At 40.3% G+C, this 25339-nt stretch overlaps 1 protein-coding gene across 6 annotated transcripts in view; it reads right to left on the minus strand.

Moving 5' to 3' along the window:
- The window catches only part of TENM3 (teneurin transmembrane protein 3), a 437342-nt gene extending 414069 nt beyond the window's left edge, over positions 1-23273 (minus strand). For all 6 annotated transcript variants that reach the window (XM_059156026.1, XM_059156025.1, XM_059156023.1 and 3 more), the window contains exons 1-2: positions 22976-23273; positions 2789-3067 (exon numbers count right to left, since the gene is read on the minus strand). In XM_059156026.1, coding sequence (XP_059012009.1) covers positions 2789-3067; positions 22976-23207 — 511 coding nt within the window. In that variant the 5' untranslated portion in view covers positions 23208-23273. The remainder of the gene's footprint in view (positions 1-2788; positions 3068-22975) is intronic.
- Between the last annotated feature and the right edge of the window lie 2066 nt (positions 23274-25339).

A 25339-nucleotide genomic window follows, 5' to 3' on the forward strand; every position in this document is an offset into this window, starting at 1 on the left:
AGGATAGAATTGAATTATTTTAGTAATTGTATATTAGAAATATTTGACTAGAAGTAGGAAGAGTTAAAAAAAGTAATAGTTTTGGGGTTATTGCTTTGAAAGATGTTAGAAGACCATGTATAGGATTACAAATGTCAGTGTTTCCTTTCACCCAGTTTAAGAAACACCATAGTTTTTATATCAGAAAAAAAGCCTCAATGCTCGTTTCACTCCACAATTCAGTAAGTCTGCTAAAGATTTCAGAAAATTATGCCTTTCCACCTCTTAATGCAATTCTTTACTGTCCATGGAATCTTGCTCATTCTGACTAATCACTGAAAATTCAGAACAAATAAACTAATCTGAAATGTTCCTACAGTCATACATCCTAAATCCATGTGATAGCCAATGTTCATTAAGAGGCCATATCCATATCTATTTTATTTCCTTTTGTTTTCTTCCCTTGGCTGACCTCATTGGGAGTTCCTGGACCATCAAAATGTTTTTTTAAGAAACAACCACAGCCAAACCTTGGGGAAAAGAGTAAACACAAGTTTAAGTCATCACTTGCCCAGCTCAACAAACATTGTTTTTGACACTTTATACTCTTAACTTGGCTGACCTGTTTACTCTCAACAAATGCTACGAAATGTTCTGAATTTCAAGGCAGGGCTCTTGACACCCTCTTCCTGTCTCTCTTCATTCTGCTGCATAATCATCACCTGGAGACAGGAAAGAGCACACCTTTTCTTGCCTTGACATCTCTCTATGAACAAGGTCTAGGCAATCCTGGGGGAAGCAGTTCCTCCTCTAGGTAATCATAATCCATGCAAATGATGGGGGCCAATGGTGGGAGAAACTTGGATTTCCTACCCTCCTTTCTACTAGTTAGTTAATTTATACCGTTACCTTGAAGTTGACAATTTGGTAAGTTTAAGATTTTCCTAAAAGAAAAAAAAAAGGCCTGTTTTGGGGCATTCATTGTGGGATAGCTTTAACAGATATAGAATCTTAAAAATCATTACCTTCATTTTACCACTACAGATACAATAACAGGATACATTTGTTTTTAGGGAGAAGTAAGAGCTGCTACAAAGGTTGTGGGTGGAAAGAACAAGTTGACCTGGTGTGAGAAAATATGTAATGGATACAGGTATGGATATGATGTTGAGAATCAGCACCGAATGCCTTCTCTTGCTGCCTTCTACTCGTTCCTATAACTACCAAAAATTTTATCATGTATTTTAGGGAAATCAAATACCGAGCACTACATTTGAATACAACCATTTTTCCTGGAGGTTTGGATAGATGGGACACAAAGTTGACACCAAATCTTACGCATTTAAGGTTAGTAGCTTCTGAATCCACAATGAAAACTGATATAAATTCCGGTTTTACTGAGGTGGATGGATTAGCTCAGGGAAACGCTGGCAGCCTCATCTCAAGACTCATTTTGTCCGAGAGAACTGTCCTTGTTTTCCTGTGTGGGGTTGGAAGTCAGCGTCCAGCTAGAATGGACACTTCCAAAATGAACACATCGAGTGTGTATTATTAATTGATCTTGATTTTGGTTTAATGGACTAAAGTATTCTAACATAAGAGAAGACACTGTTTTAGTTGGTTTAAATTAGACTTTTTTTCATGACTAGAAAGGAAAGTCATGATGGGAAGCAATAGGTACCACTTTGTACTGTGACTTCGCTAAAACTGAAGGCTGAATGGACCTGCTTTCCTATTGCAAAGCCAACTTGACAAAGTTGCTCAATAAATAACACAAATGAAATCCCGTCGGGGAAACAACCATCTTTCTTTTCAAATGTCATGCAAATCTTCCATTTTAATTTTCTCCTTGCTTCTTGATGCTTCATATACACAGAGCATCAATAACTAGATTGAAGTTGCAAGTGCAGTGTTAATATTAAATGTTGAAGGAGAAATGTCCTTTCGTTGTCTGGTATGTTGGCACTGATGCTCCAATGCTTCTTAGAAGCAATTTTGACTAAAAATGAACTTTCCTTTGAAATCTATTATTGCATATAAATGACCTGTTTTTATGAACCTGCATTAGCTGTAAGAAAAAAGTCCCAATAATTCATAAAGATAACTTTCTTACAGTATGTAAAGTTGCTATTTAGCTAGCCTAAAATCTGATTTTTGGGTGTAGACTTAATTGCATAATATTTCAGTCCCCAAAGTGCATCAAAACTGTACTCACCCTCTTTACCAAACTTTCATTGATTCTCATCGGCTAATGAGTTTAAAGCATGATCAAATTTGTTCTTCCATCACTTGAGCCCTGTTAATAAACTATTCTGTGTGCTCCCTCATCCGTTCTAAGATTCTGTAGCTTCTCTGGGCTATCTTCAGGCGCATCTACAAAGACACCTTTGATTACCAGCTCGCTCTGGGGTAAACTTTTCCACCACTGGCTTGGCTACTTCCCAGAGGATACAAGGTGACGTGGTTCCAGATAAGTCAAAGCTAATCTTTTTAATTTTTTTTTTGTACATAATCAAACTGTTTTTCAAAACTATAGTTAACACATCATAGACCGCTTGCATAATTTAACCATCTGAGGTCGAATATTGATCTTTTTTTTTTTCCCGGGAAAAAAATAAATGCACAATTCAAGGACATTTCTTGAGTTCTAGTGCATCAAAAAGGAAAAGAGAGGAAGAAGAAAGAAAGAAAAAAAGAGAAGGAAGAAGGGGAGGAGAGAAGAAAGGAAGAGAAGCAGGCGCCCGCGGTCAACAAAAACAGACAAAAGCAGTGAAGGTCAATACGATAGAGCAAAAAACATGGCACTTACCACTCTCACTGTCGGACTTGTTCTCGTGCTCCGTGTCTGTCAGGGTGAGGGCTGAGTTGGACCGACTTGACAGGCAGGAGCTGCGGCCCGATTTGACCCCCCTGCCCCAAAGTCTCATGGCATGCTCTGGGGACATCACTGCTTCATTTTCCGTATCAGCATCTGACCCTGCACTGATAGAGTAACCTCTGTGAGGAAGCCCCATTTCCGTACAAAATGCCAGTCCTCTTCGAGTTGCTGGTTCACAAACTCCTAACTGCCTTAGGGTAAAATTCTGTCCTAATTAGGGGGAGAAAAAGATAACAACTAGTGAGTATATGTTTCTTTTTTTTTTTTTTTTTAAAGAAATCTCCCTAAAATAAACACTCAAGCATTTCGGTTTTCCAGTTACGGGCCCCAGGGGTTGACATCAGCCTCGCGTGGCATATGGTCAAGGGGGCACAGTTAAGGGAGGCTGCGGGGGGTGCTCCTCGGCTGATGTCCCACATACCCCCACTGAGAGCTCTTCTGTCAACCACTTAAGCCCATAAGGACCTCGAGAGAGAGGGGCGAGCCAAGGAACGTGGACCATGACAACTCAATCCAGAGAAAGGACTGGTTATCAAGGATAGAATTTCGTTCAGCCACTCGTGAAGCAATGGAAATTGTCAGTCATTTCCTGGGTCTTGGCTCTAGTCCTAAACAATGTTTTTTTTCGCTCCCTCGGTAGAGAAAAGAGAGTAAGTTACTTGGTAAGTAGAAACAGGGGCTTGGAAAGTCTTTATTACATCTTGCCCCCTTAAGTTAGCTATGAGCATAAACATATATCCTGTGCGTATGCATACATTCACTACGTTTTGGAGTGTAATATCTTGAAAATCCGCAGACATCTGACTTTCTAGACATTTTGCTTTAATAAACACCTGAAAACATCTGTATTGATCAGAGTAAACCAATTTTTTGCAAATAAAATGCACTCTAAAGATAAAGCTGGAGTAATAGGTATTTAAAATTTAATGATAAAATCAAGTTCCCTGAAAAATAAATGTCTGTGAACCCTACAGGCCTGTACAAATACATCGAAGCTTAATAAAACTCATGGCAAAGCAATAACTTCAAGTCAAAGTATTTAAATTAGGTGACACTCGAAAATGACTCCTCTGATTAATGATTTTGCCAATCGTGTGTTTATTCTTGAAATTTCACATATATTTTATCATACTATGGATGAGAAGAGAGAGAAATATGTTTGCTTGTCCCATGCAGATATATGTGGCTCTTCCTTTCTTGCTTCTTGTTGGCATGATGGAGTCTGGGTTTTAGGTACCAACCAGAATTAAAGTACATGGAAAGAACAACAGTGCACAAAGACTGATTCAGATGCTGCCATATAATACCAACCTTTTAAGAATATGAAGTATTTATATCACTCACAGTTTTCATTTCCCTACTTCTATCTCTTCAATCTATGAACATTTTAAAGTTAATTGGCTGGTGTGAGATGTAACATGCATCATATTTTTTTTTCAAAAGAGGGTATCATAAATTATTTGTGATAATACAGTAACATGTGAAATCTTTTAAGAAATGAGTCAAATATAATGCACGATATTGTATGTATTTGGTTGTAAAGATATCAGTAGCCTTCAAGCCCCAGCACATTTTAACTAGTGTGGTTAATTGCTTTATTGCTGTGGTCGTATCAGAAGTTGGAATCAGCTTTATCTTGGTCAGACTTCCAAATGGGTTCTGACAAGGACACTCATAAATAATGAAAATCAGTTGCTACAATTAGCTACAAATCAAACTGCTTATCAGAGAGATTTGAGTAAGTATCCGAACAAAAAATATGTCATAAAAAAAAAAAAGAAGGAAAAAAGAACCCTGGAAGAGTGAAAAACTGGGCAAGTTTGATGAATTAAGGCATAGTATTATCAGTAGTTTTTAAATAATTAGCGTAGCTTGTACTCACAAAAGTAAATCCAGAAAAGGTCGATGTCATGGACAGTTAATGGAACAGTGTGGCGGAAGAACTTACCCACTGTTTCTTATACATCGCATTTTAAATGGGGAGAGAGTGGGGAGGGGTCTAAAACAGTTACACACCATTAACCATGGTGACTTTTCAAAACAAGAATACTAAATAATTGTTAAGGGGCGAAAAGGGATGATAAGACCCTCTGCATCTTTCCTCTACTTTGGGAGGTGCCCATTGGAGAATACAAATAAGAAGGAGCTTAAAAGCAGTTTAAAACTCCTTTCTAATCTCTGAAATGCAACTGAAAGTATCTTCCACATTATCGACTTTTACACTGTTAACGTCTTGATGCAAAAATCTATGAGGGGAGGGACAGCGGAAAGCTGTCTTCAGTATCTGTTATCCAGGTATGTAAACCCGGTTCACTTCGCACATAAATATATCCAAGGTACTGTCCCTGTGAACCCATACGTGTGTCCTGAACTCCTTCAACATCTGACGCTCTGAAATCAATGTCTCCCAATAATTCAAAACTCTCATAGGCTCTTTCTGAAATGCAAGCTGGAAAACAGGGAGAAGCAGAGGAGCCCCTGTTAGACTGCTTTCCTGGATTGAAAGTTGGCTTTCATTTCCTCTAGGAAAGAACATTAAACCCGACCTCTACTCGCTAGCTCTGCTCAAGTCACTTTACTCTTCTATTTTTTCATCCTTCAGGGCTCTGGTGACTTGTTTTAAGAGACCCTTTCCGTAAATGTGACTGCCATAAAGCAAGGCTAATGAGAACGGCTTACAAAATAGACACCTGGACAAATGTAATTAACAATTATAGAGAAATGTACAATTCGACCATGAGCAGAGGATCTTTTCCAGACAATTTTAGAACACTGCTTCACCACCAACATTGACTTTTCCCTTTCCTTTATTCAAAAATATCTCTAGCCCAGACCTGCCTCAGAGCGTCGGCCCTATTGTTACCCGTCCCCTCTTTGGTTTTAAGGATTCTTGCTTGTGGGATCCCTTGTTTTAAGGCAAACACCCCTGGGGAGATCTAGCGATCAAATGAGAATAGATTAGTTCTAGCGCGTTATTTCCCACAATCTATCAGTGCTAGCAAGATGGGCCATACTTATGGAAAACAAATGCAGTTTCGACAAACAGAGAGGTAGAGAGAAGAAAGGTTTCTGACTCGGGGGAAGAGAGACAGCTGGTGGAAGGATCGTGGAGGTAGGAGGGCTGGGCTGGGGGAGCCCTCCTCGGGAGGGCTTTCGGGCAATGTAGAAATGTGCAAAGAGAAAGGCAGAAAAGATGCTTCTGGAATTAGCTAAAAACTTGACCATCTTGCTTTGGCTTCAAGAAAAACAAGAGATAAGGATACACTTATTCTTATTTTCCAGGGTTCCTCCAGATTGTGTTCTTTGCACTGGTTCTAACTGGTTCTTAGTTTCCTTCTCTGTCTTTTAGAATCTTTATGTTAATTCTATTGAGCTGAAACTGGTGAAATGAGTATTTATCTCCTACACGTTGAATTTTGGTAACCTTGGCAGTAGGGCCAACCCAGAGTTTCCCACTACAATTTGAAGCATTACCCAAACAATAAATTGCAGCCAGAATAAAGTATACCTGAGCACGAGAGTCATTGTGATTACAAGGCAAGGTTAGCTTGGATTGAATTAGGCATTTGAGTTTTACGACACTCATAAATTTGAAAATCTATGAAAAAAACTGAATCAACACAACGTAGGCAGGTTGTATCATTAAAAAAAAATTCACACTTTCAAAAAGGGAGGGAGGGTCTGTGACTAAGTGGGCAGGACCAGATAAGAACAAATGTTTCAGGTTAAGGTTGGCACCGAGCAAAGTTACCCCTTCAGGAAAAGAAAGGGATGGAAATAAATGGTTTAGCTGCTTGGCCTTTCTCTCACACCGCATCTATAACCTGGTCAGAGCCGGGAAGGATTTTTCAAAGCTCAAGGCCAAGGGATATTCTCCAGGAAGCAAGACATCCACTATCTCTGTGTGAGTGGAAAAGAAACAGACTGTACTTTTGGGTGGTCCAGTTCTGAACTCACGGGATTCTCTTCCCATCCAAAGTCTAGAATTCTCCAGATTTTGCTTCTCTCTCTCTCTCTCTCTCTCTTTTTTTTAAAGCAGCTTTATTATTGAGACATAACTCATAAAACATATATTGTGTCCATTTGAAAGGTGCAAGTCGGGCGCCTGGGTGGCTCAGTGGGTTAAGCCTCTGCCTTCCGCTCAGGTCATGATCTCAGGGTCCTGGGATTGAGTCCCACATCGGGCTCTCTGCTTGGCAGGGAGCCTGCTTCCTCCTCTCTCTCTGCCTGCCTCTCTGACTACTTGTGATCTCTCTCTGTCAAATAAATAAATAAAATCTTAAAAAATAAAATAAAATAAAAGGTGCAAGTCAATGGCTTTTAGTATATGCCTGACGGTGTGTAATTATCACCACAACTTTAGGACAAGTTTATCACCCCGCAAAGAAACCCATCATCAGCCACCTCCCATCGTCCCCCTTACCCACTCGTCCTCGCCCTAGCCCTAGGCAACCACCGATCCACTCTCTGCACTACAGATTTGTCTATTCTGAACATTTCAAATAAAAGAGACCCTACTGTGTGTGGACATCTGTGACTGGCTTCTTTCACTTAGCATAATGCTTTCAAGGTCTATTCCTACTTTAGTATATATTAGTATTTCATTTTTAGGGTCAAATAGTATGCATTGGGATGGAATATATCTAGAATAGGGAAAAACTTAGCAGGTCTGACTCCACATGGCTCTCAGATCGTGCCCACAGTCCCAAGATAACCTCTGGACTTCAGGGGCTGAATTCTGCCTCATTCTGATGTTAAGTCTCCGTCCCAAAATGAACATGGGTGAATGTTACATCTATGTTACATCTGTATCTTTCCTCAGGGATAACCTAAGCTTCCCCGCAGCTCTTTTTCATCAATGTAGATGTAATCTCAACCCCTGTGATTATAAAAAACCTGTTCTGTCCCGCCCCGGGGAAGCAGACTTGAGCTTGCTGTCCCATCTCCTCCTCTGGCTGCCTCTGTAATGGGCAGTTTGCTTGCTCCACACCTGATGTCTCTGTGGTTGGCTTTGCTGCCCATCAGGCACATGGACTTGGGTTCAGTTACATATCCACTCATCAGTTAATGGACGTTTGAGTTGTTTTTACTTTTTGGTTATTATGAAATACTGTTAGGAATATTCGTCCATATATGTCTTTGTGAGAGGCATCGCTGAGTCATAGGGTAGCTCTAGGTGTTATTTTGGGGGAACCCTGTCAGGCTGTTTTCCACACTGGCTGCACCATTTTACGTTCCCCTTCCAGTGTATGGGGGAGCGGTCCTATTTCCGCGTATCCTCGCCAGGACCTGTTATTATCGGTAGATTCCTGTATTACGCAGCAAGTTTGCAATGGGGAACTGGGATGTAGGTCGGTGGTATTGAAATTGGGGGGACAAATTAAGAACTGTTGTTCCTTTCAAACAGTAGTTGACTCTGGGGGCCTGCTCTGTGAATTATTATCATTTTATGCTATTATTTTTTCTTTGCTTTCTATTATGCGGATTTAGTTTTTGAAAATGGTTTTCTACCAAAATGAAAACCGCTCTTTAGCTCAGAGAGTCCACCTTTGAGACCAAAATCACCTGCTCTTAAACATACATGGACCAATAACGATTCCCATGGCACTGTTGCAAAAATTAAAATGACTGGAATGCTTACCAGAAGGGAATGGCTGAATACATTATATGTTGCCCATGCAATGGAACATTAATTGGCTAGCATCAACAGTGAGTCTGGACCTATATCTTTGGATCTGGAGGGAAGCCCATTACATATATTTTAAGCACACACACAAAAAAAAAAAAAAAGAAAAGAAAAGAAAAAACCCTATACACACATACAAGTTGCAGAATGGTGTGTACAGTCTGATTCCATTTTTGGAAACTAAGAGAGAGAACCAACACATTATGTGAGTGCTTATGGGTTTTTTTTTTTTTAAAGATTTTATTTATTTATTTGTCAGAGAAAGAGCGAGCGAGAGCGAGCACAGGCAGACAGAGTGGAAGGCAGAGTCAGAGGGAGAAGCAGGCTCCCTGCGGAGCAAGGAGCCCGATATGGGACTCGATCCCAGGACGCTGGGATCATGACCTGAGCCGAAGGCAGCTGCTTAACCAACTAAGCCACCCAGGCGTCCCAGTGCTTATGGTTTTGAGCGTGAATGAAGGTGAGGAAGGCACGAAAACTGTTGTGATGATCATTTCGAGGGACTGCAAGTGAAGGAAATTAGTGATTTTCTATTTTATAGATTTGAAATTTTACTTTGCATGATCATTTCCTTAATTTAAAAAATAGAGGAAAGAAGAATTAGAGCCTGTCTCCTTTAAAAAAAAAAAAAAAGGAAATACATTTTTTTAAAAATTTGCTCTTTAATAGTTCCTATTCAATAATTAGAATTTTAACTTACTAGCTTCTCTCGGAGAAGCTGGCTTTTAACTATCCTTCCTCATTGACTGTAAAGAAGTGAAGTTCTGTAAGAAACATGGGAGCAATGTTTGTCTCTCATTTCCTTTCTGCCCTTTCTTTTGACATACAAGACTTTCTGAAAAGGAGAACACTCACCCCTTTCTTCTGTAATAGCAGTGCCCCAAACTGAGTTTGGGAAATGGATAGAAGAATCAATATACATTCAATAAACAGAAATAAAATAACCTATAACTCTCTTTAAATATTTTCCTTGGTCATTGTGACTTTGGATGGGTTGTCCCTTCCCAGGCACGGAGTGACGTTCCTCCAAGGGCAGGGCAGAACACAAAACTACAAACTGGGCAAATATTTCTTACTTGATGCTTGTGGAATTAATGTCCCCAGCACCTTATCCGGAGTTCCCTTTTTTGCTGTGTTTGCAAAATGATAAGAAGATCATACAACAATAGAAATGTATGTAACTTTTTCCCCTTTGAGACTTAATGCATATTTTATGGGACAATCCCAATGCTTTCACCTTCTTAAGCTAAATTTGTCACCGTGTGAATAGAATACCCATCCTTGAACACACAACAGAAATTTCAATGATGATATAATCTCAACTTATGAGGCCCTACACAAAACTGCATTTTAAGAACTAACTTCAAGTCCCACTAAATACCTTAACTGCTTCACCCGTGTTATGCTGTATGTAAAATACAAATACCTTTCAGAGCTTGCTCCCTGTGTCTGTTACTGTGATATTAACATCCATCCCCACAGACGGTAAATCTCTAATTTTTAGAAGACAGAGACCTCCACCACTGTATGTCATAATTATAATCCAGTTTATTACTCAAAACTTGAGTCTAATGGAAGCCATTGCCCGATGGCATTCATTCTGAGCTCGGTGGGGAAGGTCATCTGTGTGCCAGTGAGGACAGGAGGTGGGGACGCCACCGTGAACTTGGGGAGGAGAGTGAGAAAGGAACACCCTAAGTAGGTGTGTAGGCAGAGAAAGCGGGGTTAGAATGAATGGCCCAGAGAATTCACATTTTCTTCAAGAGAAGATCTGCAAAGCTCCAGGGGAGGGCAAACCCAGAAACTGAATAGGAGACTTATTGGCTCAAATCAGAAACACAGCTGACTTCTAAGGAAGGAGCATCTTTGTAAGCCTGAATCACAAAGGATTTCCGTGTCCACCACGAAATAGTGCCACTTGGATACCCGCGGCCATTTGTAATTAGGGAAATAACCTTCCAACGGGTTTTTATCAAAAGCATTCTGAAATGAATTTGCTTCTTATTTTCGTGTAGTGATTATTTCTTTGGAACAATCCAGGACCCGGAGATGATCACATGGCTCCCGCCTATCTGCTGGTGTTTGAGTCAAACGGCAGTAGGTATTGGTATAAATATGCATATGGCTGGGCGTGAAGCAGCAGGTGCTTAATAATTGCTACCGAAGGCACCGCGGTGATTCACAACGTGGATCCAGAACTGGCCACGTGGCGAGGACCCGATACAAAGTTAGCAGGAAGCCAGGGGGCTCAAGACAGGCCGAGGCAGGAGGAAAGGATTACCCCCACTGTGGCCGGAGGAGGGCTGTAAGCTACATCTATCTACTCATACCTTCTGGTAGGTAATCTACAAAGCAGGTTGGCCGCCGAGTCTGAACGAAGCCCTTGCCTCCTTAACAGCCCAAATTAGTTAACAATCGGTTAGGCAGGGGGGCTAAAAGAGGGAGCTCGGAGGAAAACATGAACATGGAGAGATGATAAACTGAAGCTATTTAACTTGTGTCTTTAAGTACAGAAATGGAAGGTTGAGTAAACATGACCGTCTAAATCCTTTAATCCTGCCGCTGACATTTATAGTGACTTAGAAGGATTAATCATTTTGATCTCTAAATGAATCATTGTAAGTAGTTAATATTTAAAAGTAATAAACTTTGGAGTTGTGGTAATTAGCCTGGTGGATCTGATTAATGCTTCGGATTTTTGTCTTTCTTCATAAAATCCTACTCTCACAAAGGAAAAAAAGAAAAAAAGTTTTCTCGGCACCAGTAAGTATTTCAGAAGTATTTCAGAAAAAGGGTTTCAGATTCCTTTCATTTTTGTGTGATGACAGAGGTGAGGGGGAACACTGGGGAAATGAAAAGTTTGGGGTATAACTGGAAATTCATAGCAGCATAAAGTGCTGAATAGTAAGACCATATGGTCATATTTCTTTTGAAGTCTAGGATCAGTTCCCATTATTCACTATAATGGCATCCAAGACTAAACTAAATCTCGGTCTTTAAAATTAAAAGCATTTTGCTCTTGGCTCTCAAATCTTCCTCTTTCACAATTTCCAACATGCTGGAATGTTTAATATATTTTCATAATGCAAAAAACACAAATAAATAAAATAAAAAGAAGAGGAGTAAGAAAAAAAAAAAAAGAATGCATTCCACTTCACTCCTGAAAGACACATAATTGGTATCTTGAAGTCACAGTTAATACTATTTTTACATCTGCCTGATGCTATTAGTGACATTTTAAAATGATATGTACAACCTTCATGTTCTACATCTAAGAAATATGAATCTAATTGTTTTGACCTCTCTGGAACATACAGCACACAGAAAGATTTTTAAATTATTTATCATTTTCGTAATATTCTAGCAATAAAACCACTCCCCTCCCCCAAAGTAATCTATATCTAAGAGCTAAAAATGGGCCTTTTCCTATTTGGAAATTGATGAAAATGTTTTCAAGGCACGGTCCCTCCCCTTTGCCACCAACTCTTCATTCTCTCCCTCAGCACAATCCTGGATATGTTGTGGATGCTATTATCCTAATGGGCAAAATGTCTTTATCCAGCAAAACATTAGAGTGCAATGCCAGCAAAAGTTGTTTTTAAGAGGATTGTGGTTATGGTTCAGTTGAGACAATGTGCCTCTGCCCAGGACCCAATGCAATCTCACCCCCTGGCTGAAGCTGGATAAAAGGAGGAAGATAAACCCTAAACTTTGCATATTCAGCTGCATGTGCGGCCAGCTTCCTTTCTTTCTTCTTTCCTTTCTTCTTTCCTTCTCACTTTCTCTCTCACCAGTTCTATGAATGGATTTTTGTTGTGTTTACTTTATATACCTTTATCAATACTTTTGAGTAAGATATTGATGAAAGCAATTCGTAAATTACTTTTTTTGGGGGGGTGGGCTTCTTTCTAAGCCCCGTCGTCAGAATTGTTGAGGACGTCCTCACTTTATGAATGAATGCACTGTCTTCACGAGTTCTCAGGGGTCAGTACAGTGGACCCTCGGATAACACAGGCTTGAAATGCTTGGGTCCACTAATATGTGGGTTTTTTTTTAAATATATAGTACAGTCCTAGAAATGTATTTTCTCTTCTTTGTGATTTTCTTAATAACATTTTCTTTTTGCTCTAGTTCACTTTCTTTTAAGAATATGGAATATAATACACATAACATATAAGCATACAAGTATATGTTAATTGACTATGTTACTGGTAAGGCTTCTGGTCAACAGTAGTCTCTTGGTAGTTTAGTTCTGGAGGAGTCAAAAGTTAGACGTGGTTTCTCAACTGTGTTCGGTGTCAAGGTCTCCAATACCCACGTTGTTCAAGGGTCGCCTGGGTATATTTTCCCCTGACAACCACACACAGGAAGCCATGATGGGATGTGTAAGTCTATTAAGTTATCTATATCTGAGGAACTGGATTAACAGCCCAACAGAGCATGACATTCAGCGAAGGAGGTTGTCTCCTTGAAAAAATGTGTTCAGGATTCCAACAGGGAAAACCTCTCACCACCAGAGCCTCTTCCATTAATTTTCTGCTTTCCAAGGTGGGAGGAAATCCCCAGGCATCCCACTCGTAGTCACGTGGTACACAAATGCTCAGTGATGGAAGCCAGGACGCGAGCTGTGCCGCGGGGGTGCGGGAGCTGGGATTAGCTACTGCCTTTCTCAGACCAACAGGAAAACAGATCACCTTTCCATGTGTTTACGGACCACTTGAATGTGCTCTTCTGTGAACCGTTTATTCATGCCATTTCCCACTGGATCGACTTTCTGTTTTCAATTTGCAAAAGTTACTCTTAGTGTATTAAATGGAGAGACCTTATATCTGTCACATGAGCTGTAATCACAAGCCCCAATATGGCAGTTTTGTTTATGGTATTTTCATTTACATGTAGAATGTTTTAAGTTAAAAAAAAATTAATCATTCAAGCTTTTCTTCCTGGGTTTTCTCTTTCTTTTCTTTCTTTCTTTCTTTTTAAGATTTTATTTATTTATTTGACAGACAGAGATCACAAGCAGGCCGATATAGGCGGGGGGGCGGGGGGGGGTGGAGAGCAGGCTCCCCGCTGAGCAGAGAGCCAGATGAGGGTTCAATCCCAGGACCCTGGGAGGGATCATGACCTGAGCTGAAAGCAGAGGCTTTAACCCACTGAGCCACCCAGGTGCCCCGGGGTTTTCTGTTTCTGTTAGAAGGGTCTCCCCTATTATCGAGAGGTACACATAGTCTCTGGGGCAGCCTGTGCAGATTCACAACCACTTTTTCCTTGCCTTCCTCTGTTATAAAAGCTGGAAAGCAAAAATAGTATATGTTCCCTCTTCTCGTGCCACTAAGCGTAGCCAAGTATAACAGTTCTGAAAAAAGAGATGTAGGAAGACGTCTCTGGGAGTGAAGAGAAACAGTCCAGAGGAAAGAAGGCCTTCTCACCTTCGCGCTTACTCTGATTCAGCCAGGAATTATGAAAATGCCACAAACATCTGGGGATCCACAGGACAAAGGTCAATGTGCCAACGATGGAGGAAGGAACCTGGGTTCTGGGTGGCATCTTCAGATAAGTATCGACTTATACCCCTGGACTTCTTGTTTTGTCAGGAAAGAACTAATGGTTAGATGTCTAAGCCATTGTTGTGGAAACTTCCTGCTACTTACGGGTCAGTCGCCCCTCCTTTATTCCATCTTTCAAATTAACTTCCAGAATTTTTTTATTTTTTTGCTTTACTTTTTACATTTGTCTTTAATCCATCTTAACTTATTTTTGAATATGCTGAGAGATATGGGTCCAATTTTACATTCTTCCAGATGGATAGCCAGTTGTGCCAGCACCATTTATCAAATCCCACTGAACAGAAAAACCATTTTCTGTTTTATGCTAAATTTCCCTATATACTAGGATCTATGTTTGAAATTTTCGTCTATTGCACTGACGGACTTGTCTTTATTTATGCCAATATCAGACCGATGTGATTATAGTGGCTTCATGTATTTTTCAAAAGATACTTGTTAAGGTCATTTTGTCCTCATTATTTGCCTTTTAAATCTATTTTTGGCTTTTTTCAGATGTACTCCTGCATGTGAAATTTAAGACCCCATTCTCCAATTAAAAATAAACCTTGACTTCCACACGTGTATTTTGGGAGAAGTGATACTCTTAGGATATCAGTCTTCCCTCCTAAAAACATCGACTGTCTTCCCATTTATTTGGATCTTGTTTTATGTCCTCCAGTAACATTTTATAGATTCTTTCATATTAGGTCCCATACCACTCTTACAAAATTTATTCTGAAGAGTTTTATAGTGTTTGTTGCTGCTGGGATAAGAAGTGTTTTTCTGACTTCCAAATCTAGCCAATTTTTACTTAATAATTACTTAAAAATAGTATTTAACACACACCCGGCATTTTACTAAACAGTTTACATCTCTTAATTCATTTCATTCTCAACAAACTATAGATTGAAAACTAAACCAAATTCTACAATAGAAGAAAACTGAAGCATAGAGAAATTCAGTAACTGGTCCAAGCCAGTTGCTTGGCCAAGATGTAGTCACTTGCTACTCGGCTAACGAATGGCAGACCTGGGGCTCAAACACAAGTTACCTGGATTCAGAATCTGTACTCTTAATTACTGTGCTATATAACCTATGATGTCTATATATTTATCCTGTCTTCATTCAAGTGCCAATTTGCTTCAAACTATATTTTTTTAACTTCTAGAGACACATAGATTTTGTATGTATACACTTATTATATAATTAATAGAAGTGCTGATTTTAACTTTTTCCAAAATAGAAATCAATGATTTAATTTTCTTCTCTTACTGCAATTGCTAGAACATCTAAAACAATTTTGAAGATTGATTGTGGGAGAGTAGGTGAGCCTTTCTCATGTTCTTGATTTTAGTTCAAATGGTCCTAGGATCTCACCAGTTAGAAAACTATTTAATTTTTTTGATTGATCTTCTTAGACATGACTAAGATATTTACATGTTTTTTTGGTTCTTGTTTTCCTTAGTGAGTTTAACTTTGATAAGGAATGATTTCTAAATTTTATCCCCAAACTTTTCATCATTTATTGATAAGATCATGTTTTTCTACTCTGATTTATTAATCTAATTATGTCAATAGACTTCCTAACACTAAAAAATCCTCACATTATACCAATAACTACTTGGTTATTAATTGGGCCTAGACCATTATCCTTTTGATACATTGCTTGGGTCTTACATGTGAATAGTTACCTAGACTAATTTTTACACATATATTGAGAATTAATTGCGATATAAATAGTCTTTCTTATGTACTACTTTAATCAAGTTAGTATTAAGGTATTAAGGTTATGTTAGCTTCCTAATATGAATTTCAGTACTTTCGATCTTTCGTGGGTATGTTTGTGTACGTGTGTGGTGTTAAATAGCTTTTTGAACTTTGGATTGAGCTACGCTTTGAAGGTTTTATAAAATTCACCTAGAAACATGAAATTCACCCAAAGGAACTGTTTCCTTGCTAGGGTTGCCCTTTCAGCCACTTTTCTAATTTCTTCTGAGATAATTGGTCTTGACAAGTTTTTTCTCCCTGTTTTGAAATAGTTTGGGGTCAATCCTATTTTGCTAAGAAAAAATAAATTCCTCTAGATTTAAACTGTGGTGTGGAACAGTCCCTTCGTTGTTACATAGTCTTCAGTATCTCTGTTTTTGTTCTCATTATTTTTTAATTGGGATCACCAGGGGCTTTCTATTTCCTTGGTCTTTTTAAAGAATCAGCTTTTTGTTTATTTTTAATTTCAGTTTTATCTCGACTCTCTCCCTCCTCCATTTCCTTTCTTTTATTTTTCTGCTATTTTACCCATTTCTTAGCTTAACAGTAGAGCAAATTCCTCTTTGTTGGCTTTTATTCGTTAAATATATTCTTTCACAATATATTCTTCCTATGATTATGGCTTTCTCTGTCACCCGTAAGTTTTGAAAGCAAAATGTTCTTTTCCTGGCTTTCTATTGCTTCTTATCATAATCTAGGGTTGCCATAATCCATGGAAGGAAAGAGTTTTTGTTTGTTTATCTTTTGGTTCTTCATTTCAAATTCTACTGAATTATATGATCAAATGTTTTGACTTAAAAAATCTCTACTTTTCTGATTTTTTTTGATGTTTCTTTTTGTGGCTAAAAGCACAATTGGTGTCTGCCAGTATTCCGTGGAATTATGAAAATCTGTATCTCTTCCATGTCTGTACATAGACCTTAGCTGAAAATTTTTATTAATATTATATAATCCCTCCCTTATTTTTGTAAACTTTTAGATGGGATGCTGAAGATGCTGAACCAAAATCTCCCCCAATAAATGTAGTTTAACAATCATTTTTCTCTAATAGTTTTTGCTTTATACACTTAGCTTTATACACATTATTTAATGTGTGCCGTTGAAGAGTAGGCATCCTCTGTCTTGTGCTGAAAGACATTTGCTCTGTGGTCCCATTTCCTGTTTGGTGTTTCTAATAGTAAATTCTGCTGTTTCTACTATTATTACCACCATTCTCGCTCTCCTTGTGTTTCAGTTGGTATTTACTGGATCCCTCTTTCTCTCTTTATTCTCAACCATTCTTTGGCCATTGTAAGTCCATTTATTATAAATGCCAGTAACTTACAAGCCAGTGGAATAGTTCTGTTTGTGTCAAAATTCAGTGCGTTTACATTTCATGTAATATGTAATAAATATAGATTTGCCTGCTTTCATCTTGTTTTATGGTTATTCATGATTTTACTTGTTTCCTCTTTTTCCTTGGAGCAGTTTTTGCTAAATTGATCAGATTGCTATTCATTCCCCTTTCCCCCTTGCTAATTAGGTAGGTCTATTGTACTTTTCTCATTCCGCTAATGATTACCTCCCTTTCCTGACATTCATATTCAAATACATGGTTTTCCTTATTACATGAATGCAAGGTAGCAATTATTTCCCTCCATTAAAACTCTACTCCATGACTGTTTCCCCCTCTCCCTCTTTAGGTGAGATTTTGGAATACATTTACTTGCCTCCCACTCCGGGGTGTTGCCAAGACAAGTGATCGGTTTTAGCTCGAGTCTTTTTTTAAGGTCTCCCTGGTAGTGCTTCTTGTACATTGCCAGTTGCTCTGCCATCATCATTTGGGAATTATCCACATACGTATTGCGAAGTTGACTGCTCCTGTTTCCTCTCCTCTACATGGGCGGTGATTGATTCAGTACGCATCGCTTTCTTGAATCCTTCCTTAGAGGGTGTACATTGCTGATAAGGTCTTTGCTGGTCCCTAACTCTTTTGCATTTAGTCTGAGATGAATGATGTCTTCCCTGCACAGAGGATCCCTGGGTTGCGGTTCTTTTCTCTTCGTAGGTGGTATTGTGTTGCCTTCTACTTACATTGTTGTAGATGAGAAATTCATCGTCTTTTTGTTTCTTTTCTAGGCAACAAGAAAGGTAACTTGTTTTTTCCCTATAGAATCTTATAAAGTATCTTTCTCTCGAATGTTACAAAATTTCTCTAAGATGGGCTTAGGGGCGTATGTGTATCTCTGCGTGTTTTCTTTTTAATTTTACTTGGAACTTTGTTTCTTGTTTTGAGTTCTTTCTTCTACTTGATCTTTAAAACTATTAACTTGGATTTCATCAATGAACACATACTCTCCTTCAATGAATCTATTACATTTTTTCATTTGTAAATGACAGCTCCTGACCCATCATTTGGTGGTGGTGGCTGGTTTTGTTGTTGCTGCCTTTTTCCTACGTGGATTTCTGTAAGCGTTCTTCTACTTTTTTATCTACGTTCAAGTTCTCCTCTTCCATCTCCATTGCCCATTTTCATTAGCAATTTCCTGATTTGTTTGTCTTGCTTTGCATCCTAACCCACTTTCTGCCTTTTGGGTGCCATTAAACACATCCTGGCTTTCCTCGGGCATCTTAGCAGTAAGTCCTATTAGACTCGAGAGATATTTCTTTCTCCTCCCTCTTTCCTTGGCTGGCACTCTCCCAACATCAGAGTGGAGAAAGGGGCCAAGGACCCCAGCTACTCCCGTAAGGCAACCTTCACTCCCAGAAGGACCATGGGGAGGGAGGTCAGCCTCTCCCTCGTGCCACAAAGTCACAACCTTCTTTCTGAGCTTCACCCCAGGGCTGCATCCCATTCTAGCTCTCATCTGACCCAAAGGGAAAAACCTGCCTGCCTCAACTTTGTCCTTCACGGCCCTGTAGAATTCTAGATCTCAGGGGCACCCTGGATCACAGCTCAGCACGGAGGAAGGTGGGAGTTGGCTGGGGGTCCGGCAGAGGAGGCATCACTCAAGCCCCGGCATGCTGTATTCCTGGACACAGATTTACAGGAAAACTTGGACTCTTCCTCTAATGTTCTTTGTTTCATAAAAGAGGGTTATGCTTGGTAAGAAAGAATATTTGTAGAAAAGATGGACTCCGGATGCAGCCCAGTAAGCAGGTGCAGCGGTGAAAAATCACGGTCTGTGGGATCTACTGCACTTGAACTGGTCTAAGACCAGCAATGTGATAAGGGAAGAGGCAGAAGCCATGTTTATGAGAGCCAGGGACACTGGGGCGCTGCTGACAATGACAAGTAGGAAGAGAAGAAAAATCCCAGAGCAGCAGGAAGGAAAAAGAATAGTTTCTGGGGCTGGAAGCAAGCTGTCAGGGAAGGCCTGCGGTGAGCCACACGGAGACCTTGATGAGTGGTCATTTTTGTCAATCTGCCTTCTCCTTCCCTCTCCTTCTTGGCAAATTCGTGTTCTAGGTGGATGCCAGGCATGTGTACATATGGACATAACGCTCTCTGGTTTTCAGATATAAAAATGGGGAACTTCCCTCCCATTGCCATTCTATAAATGGAGAGTAAACGGTGGTCTTTCATTTTAAAATTCTGCAACTCACCACCCAACACCAATTACTGGCTGACTGATTGGCTGACTGGTAAATGTTCTTGGGTTAAGACTGTCTCAGAGGTGCTCTTTTCAGGCTCATGGTTCTGGGGAACAAAAGCGTTGCTATTTCCAGACATCACCTTGTTTTCCAAAATCACCCTCATGGACAACACCCCTTGTTGGAGTTGATTAGCATTTTTGTTCAGTTAAGGACACTATGAACAATGTATATAGTGCAGAGAAGAAAAAAAAAAAGATCTTTTATTTTATCACTTCTCTAAAACTGTGGGATGATCTTCTGCAGCTGTTTCATGAGAAATGTGTCTCAGACCTGACAGGATAAATTCTCTTCAAAGATGAATCAAAGAAAATAGTATCCAAGAATGCAAAACAAGCCATTGTTACTCTAACCCCATCACACCTACAGAGGGTTCCACAGCTGCTAGAAGAACAACTATTTCCATCACTGAATAAACCACAGGAAGAGATTGAAAAAAAGAGAGAGACAGAGTGAGAGACCTTTGTGAGATCCAGCCAAATTACACATTATTGTGAAAATGAAATCATCTCTAGCTTTACGGTATCTAAACAGAACATGTAATTAATGAGAGTCACCTGCCAGTCAGGAAAGCCACAAAAAAAAAAAAAAAAAAAAAAAAAAAGGATTAAAATCAAGTTTGATGATAGGCCACAAAATTGGTCCAGAAACATAAAAACATCATATTTCTAGATTTGAGTTCTCCATGTAATTGCATGAACAGGGGTTTCTACCCAGCCCTTCCTCTGGCTGGCACAGCTTTTCCCTGTGTCATTCACAGAATAAGTGGATGGAGAATTGACAAGTTGTTTTAAAACTCCACGGACAAGCTAAATTAGCATGATTCTTTGGCATTGTTTCAAAGATCTCTGGCTACTAGCAATATTTTTCATCTTTCATTTTTATTACGTGGATGATGTCAGGACCGGTGGCAGGAAGCACATTTTGTCAATTAAATAATTAATCCCACAGCATCAGAGTCAGTGAGGAAAAATTGACATTTGTCAGGTTCAAAGAAAATGAAAGCCGGGAGGATTGTTCATTATGCTTGCCTGAGAAAAACACAATCTGATCGCAGCCTTGCCTTAGTCATTTCCCTGCTACACTCGCTGCTCCTGCTCCACACACCCCCTGTACAGAACCACAGGAGAGACAAAGTATCTGCAAATCGCCCTCTCCCTCGCCCTCACACTCCCCCCACCTGGTCACAAATCATCGTTATCCATCTTATTTCCTAAAGAGGTCTCCCCGTTTCTCTCTATCCACACCAGCAAAACTGGCCAAAATTGACACCAACCAAGCAAAGGGAGATTCTTCCACGGAACTGCCCGCTTTTCTGCTGTGGTCCCTGCCCAGAGAGGTCGGAAGGTGAACACTAGGGCTGGAGCGGCCCAGGTTCAAGTCCCAGCTCCGCTGTCATCAACCACGGGGTGTCAGACCTCTCCATCTGGGAAAGGAGGGCACTACTGGGAGACCCCCCACCTGGAGGGGGGGTCAGATGATCGTGCACATAACCTGGTTAGCGCCACACCTGGAGCCCACTAAGGAATCAGCATGTTGGCTGTACAGAGCAGGACATTCCAAGTATGTTTTTAATACGGCCTGATTTATGAACATGTCAGGTGGACGGCAGCCCCGTCACACTCCTGCTTTTCCTTTCTCTCCTGCCATGAAAGCTCTTCTCCCTGGCCCCTCCAGCTGCTCCCGACAAGGGTCCTCCCTCTGCCGCCTCGCTCACTCCCTCTTTCCTCCACCCCCCCCCCCTTTTATCTCCCCTCCTTGGCTGGCAAGAAGCTGAGTGATGGTACTCTTTGGGCCCCCAAGAACTTGGTTCCAGGGTTTCCACAGATGGTCCCGCCGTGTCATCAACCACAGTCTGTGCTGGATTAGCACTGCCTAGGAGGTGAAAATTTTAGCTTGCTATTTTTAACCCGTTTAAGCATCCCTTGTGCTGCCAAAACTAAATGCTTGCTTGGGGTGGAGATGAGCCTCCACGCATCACGCCACATGTGCGGAGTTGTTTTTTTTTTCTTCTAATGGTATCCCACGATGCCTTTTTTTTTTTTTTTCCCCCAAGAGGCACTAAGCAGTTGTTTTTGTTACAAAAAGCAAGACTTCACACTGGGTTCAGATTGCATGCATTTCACAGTACCTATGCGTTTTTAAATGTGTCCTGATAATCTATGTCAGCTGTGTAGACAATATGAAAGAAAAGAAAAAATCAGGTTTGGAATTACCAGACATGGTACAATCACTTCAAGTCCCTTGGCTTACCCGGGGAATGCATCTCGGATATGTGTTTTAGATTGTCCCTTAAAAACTGGATTTTAAAATGTTAAGCTGCTTTGTCCCCTTTCATAAACTAAGATACCTGTAATATTAGTAAGACCTGCAAATCAAATGAGTCTTCTTGAGATAAACTGATTTGGGTGAGTGAATGCTATTTCAGTCTCGTTAGGATGGCTCCTTCCACAAAGTAGAGAAGAAAAGAACCATGGAAAATTTCCAAAGTTTTGAATGATTTATTGCTTTATTACTTTTTCTTAAATTTGTTCCTGCTTAATATCAAACTGTTAGTCACACTGTTTGTATGGCGACTGGAAAAGAATGACTATATTCTTTATACTTCAAGTTAAATTTATTTTTCCTCATTTCCTGATTAAATGAGCTAAGGGATGCTAAGTTCTATGCAGACTGATGAAGCAAGTCAAATGTAAGAGGATTTTATCTTTATTAGGAGTAATCTTGCCCCCATCTCAAAAATGTTTTAGAAGAAACATCATAGAACTACGGACGCCATGTTTAAAATAAGCTATTGTCTGAAAGCATGGAAATTGGTAGGTCTAAGATTGTGAAGTAGAATTATAGAAATCATTACTCTGCTGGTAGAATAGGCAGGCAGCAGACAGGGCATAAAAATGGTCAACAAATACATGCGAATGACCAAACCATCATGGATTATGAGAAGCCAGGATGCTTTAAGGCATAACTTCAATGTTCTAGATTGCCTCCCGTAGTAGGCTCTTGTCTTCAGAGCCGGACAGGCTGCGTGGCTCGTGAGATCATTCAGAATAAGGTTCTTCCTTTCTAATGAGTTAACAGGGCTTTTCTCATCATTGTCCTCCCCCCCACCCCCCGTGCTTCAGTTCCAACTGCAGAAACAATGCGTGTGACACCTTCATGAGATGATGAGGGAGCCCAGGAGACCTGGGTGTCCAGCTGATGCACACACGGGGGTTGTGAGCAGAATCGCAGAGCTCCTGCACAAACTGTGTACAGTGATTCCCTCCATATGTCAGCCCCCTTATCTGGGGTCAGTGTGCTTTTGGGTGGCCTTCTATCTTTGCTTTGGAATACAAGGTGACCAACTCATAACTCAAACATCTGAATCAGTGATAAGCCATGAACTTGGAAAATCATCACGTCACCTCAAGTGGGGAAGAAAAAGCGACAACTACAAGTTGGCACCACTGAAGAGCTCCGTGTTTTCTGAGAACCATGACCTACCTTGTCTGGTGTATTCGTCTGCCTCTCTGTGAACCAAATCCTTTACTCTGTTTCCGTAAAGCAGCCGCGAGGAATCATGATCAAAAGCTTTCAGGGTTTCACTGGAACTATAAGACTTCTGTGTGGGTACCCTACACTCTTCCTTGTCCGCTGAGGAGCTGGTGTACCGCCGCTCTTTCTCTCGACGGCTCTTGGTCAGCGAGCAGTAAGGCCTACGTTCTTTCACATCCATACTTCATTCCTTCTGGGTGCACATCAGTCCTGCTTGGCACAGATGACACTCAGGGTTCAACTCTCATTGGCCTCTCTGCGAAGATAAAAGGTTTGCATAATGTCAGCATAACCTTCATCAAAACACGGACTACCTTACATCCCTCTCAATCTGGAAAATGGTGGAAAGTAATACTGTCGTCGATCTAGAAAACTTGCTTTCAACAGCAATAAAAAAAGAAAATTTGTGAAATCACTGTAAAATAGCCTGTATGACCAGGAAGTAAGGCATACTTTCTGAGAGTTATGGACACCTGCTTAAGCTAGTATAACTGATTTTTCACATTAATACAAAACATTAATCTCAAGATCAGATTTCAACACAGAAGCCAGCTCAAAGTTGGCCTTGATATGTTGGTTAAATTTTCCACAATGGGGCAATTTTCTCTTATCACATTTTCTCCATTCACAAATATATTTCCTTTCTTTTTCTTATAAAAATGTATACTATTTTATTTCTTTTGATTTTTTTTTTTTATTTTTATTTTTAAGAGCAGGAGCCAATTGGGAGATTCTTGGAAGAGAACCTTTGTCAAATACCTTGGACATTCTATTAATTTTTGCAAGGACTTTTTCTTCTGCTGGCACAATTTTCATGTTTCAAGGACCTAAACATCTTCAACTATGGAAAAGCAGATCCTTCTCTCCTGTTCCTCTCCTAAAAATGCATTTTCCTTTCTAGAAAATGAATTTAATCTGCCCTATCCCAGGGGTGCCAGGTTGGCTCAGTCAGTTAAGCATCTGCCTTGGGCTCAGGTCATAATTGTGGGGTCCCGGGATGGAGCCTACCTCGGGCTCCCCATTCAGTGGGGAGCCTGCTTTTCTTTTACCCCCTTCAAGCTCATGTCTCTGTGCTCTTTCTTTCTCAAATAAAAAAAGAAATCTAAAAAAGAAAGAAAGAAAAAAAGAAAGAAAACCTGTGCTCTTCTCATTTTAAGGCGATTCAAGTAGCTAATTTGATGGGGTAGTTTTTGCAACTTCCGGTGACAAGATGAAGGAAGAAGGAAGAAGGTGAGTTATGTTTCTTTGCTTAGCAACACCTTTTTTCCTGATTTTGTCACTGGACAGGGGTCAAAGTGACTGCGCCTAAGGAGGGATGGTGGCCCAGGGCCAGTCAGAATTTCACTTTAAAAATTTTTTTAAGTTTATTTATTTATTTAAGTAATTTCTACACCCAAAGTGGGATTGAACTCAAGCCCCTAAGATCCTCCGTCACTCTCCTCTGAGCCAGCCTAGCACGCCTAATCTGCATTTTCAATGATCCTCCTTTGATTTTTTTTTTTCTTTCTCATTTGATCTTTCTCTTAAATCTGAAGGTCCCCAAAGGCCTTCAGTGTTTGCTCTCACCCCACTCCTTCTTTCCTAAATCCACTTTTTACTGGAATGATTCCATAATCAACTTGAAACAAATGACTTCTGGTGGCCCCCGATCCTCTCTTTGGTTCCCCAACCTTGGGGCTGTGACTTCTTTTTAGAGATTTTCTCCCGTGGAGAATCCTTCTCCCAAGGAATTTCTCCCCCTCTCTTGATCCTTGGCTATCATCATGCCCGTCGCGCCTCTCTTTCCTGTGCTTTCAACATGAGGTCTCGGGGCTGACTCCGGCTCTCCCACATGGGTTCAGTTCACATCTACACTGTCGAAGACTCTGCGTTCTGTCTGAGCAACATCAGGAGTCCTCTACCTTTCAGTTTCCGACTTCTGCCTTCCATACAGCTAGAAGGAGGGGGGACATTCGGAGCTGCGATGATCACAGAGCTCCAGAGCCTTTGCTCGGAAAAGCCGGATGGCTCCTCCTGCTATCTCTTGAACAGAACTGTATCTTCTATTCCTACTGCCCGTGAAGGTTTTCTCACATGGGCTTCCACATTTCTCCACCACGGACCTGAGCCGGGCTCTTAAGCGTAGTTGCTAATATTTACCTTGGCTGTTGAAACACATCTTGACTTCCCTACCCTTTTCTGATTTTCCATGGATCTGATTAAATTAAAAAAAAAAAAACTAGGATGTTTTCCCTGACCTCTTCTGATTCATTACCCCATTATTCTCTTAACACATTCTTCCATTAGCTCTCAATAGAAATTGATTTTTTTTTA

Source organism: Mustela lutreola, chromosome 18 (genome assembly GCF_030435805.1).
Source record: "Mustela lutreola isolate mMusLut2 chromosome 18, mMusLut2.pri, whole genome shotgun sequence".
Classification (NCBI taxonomy): domain Eukaryota; kingdom Metazoa; phylum Chordata; class Mammalia; order Carnivora; family Mustelidae; genus Mustela; species Mustela lutreola.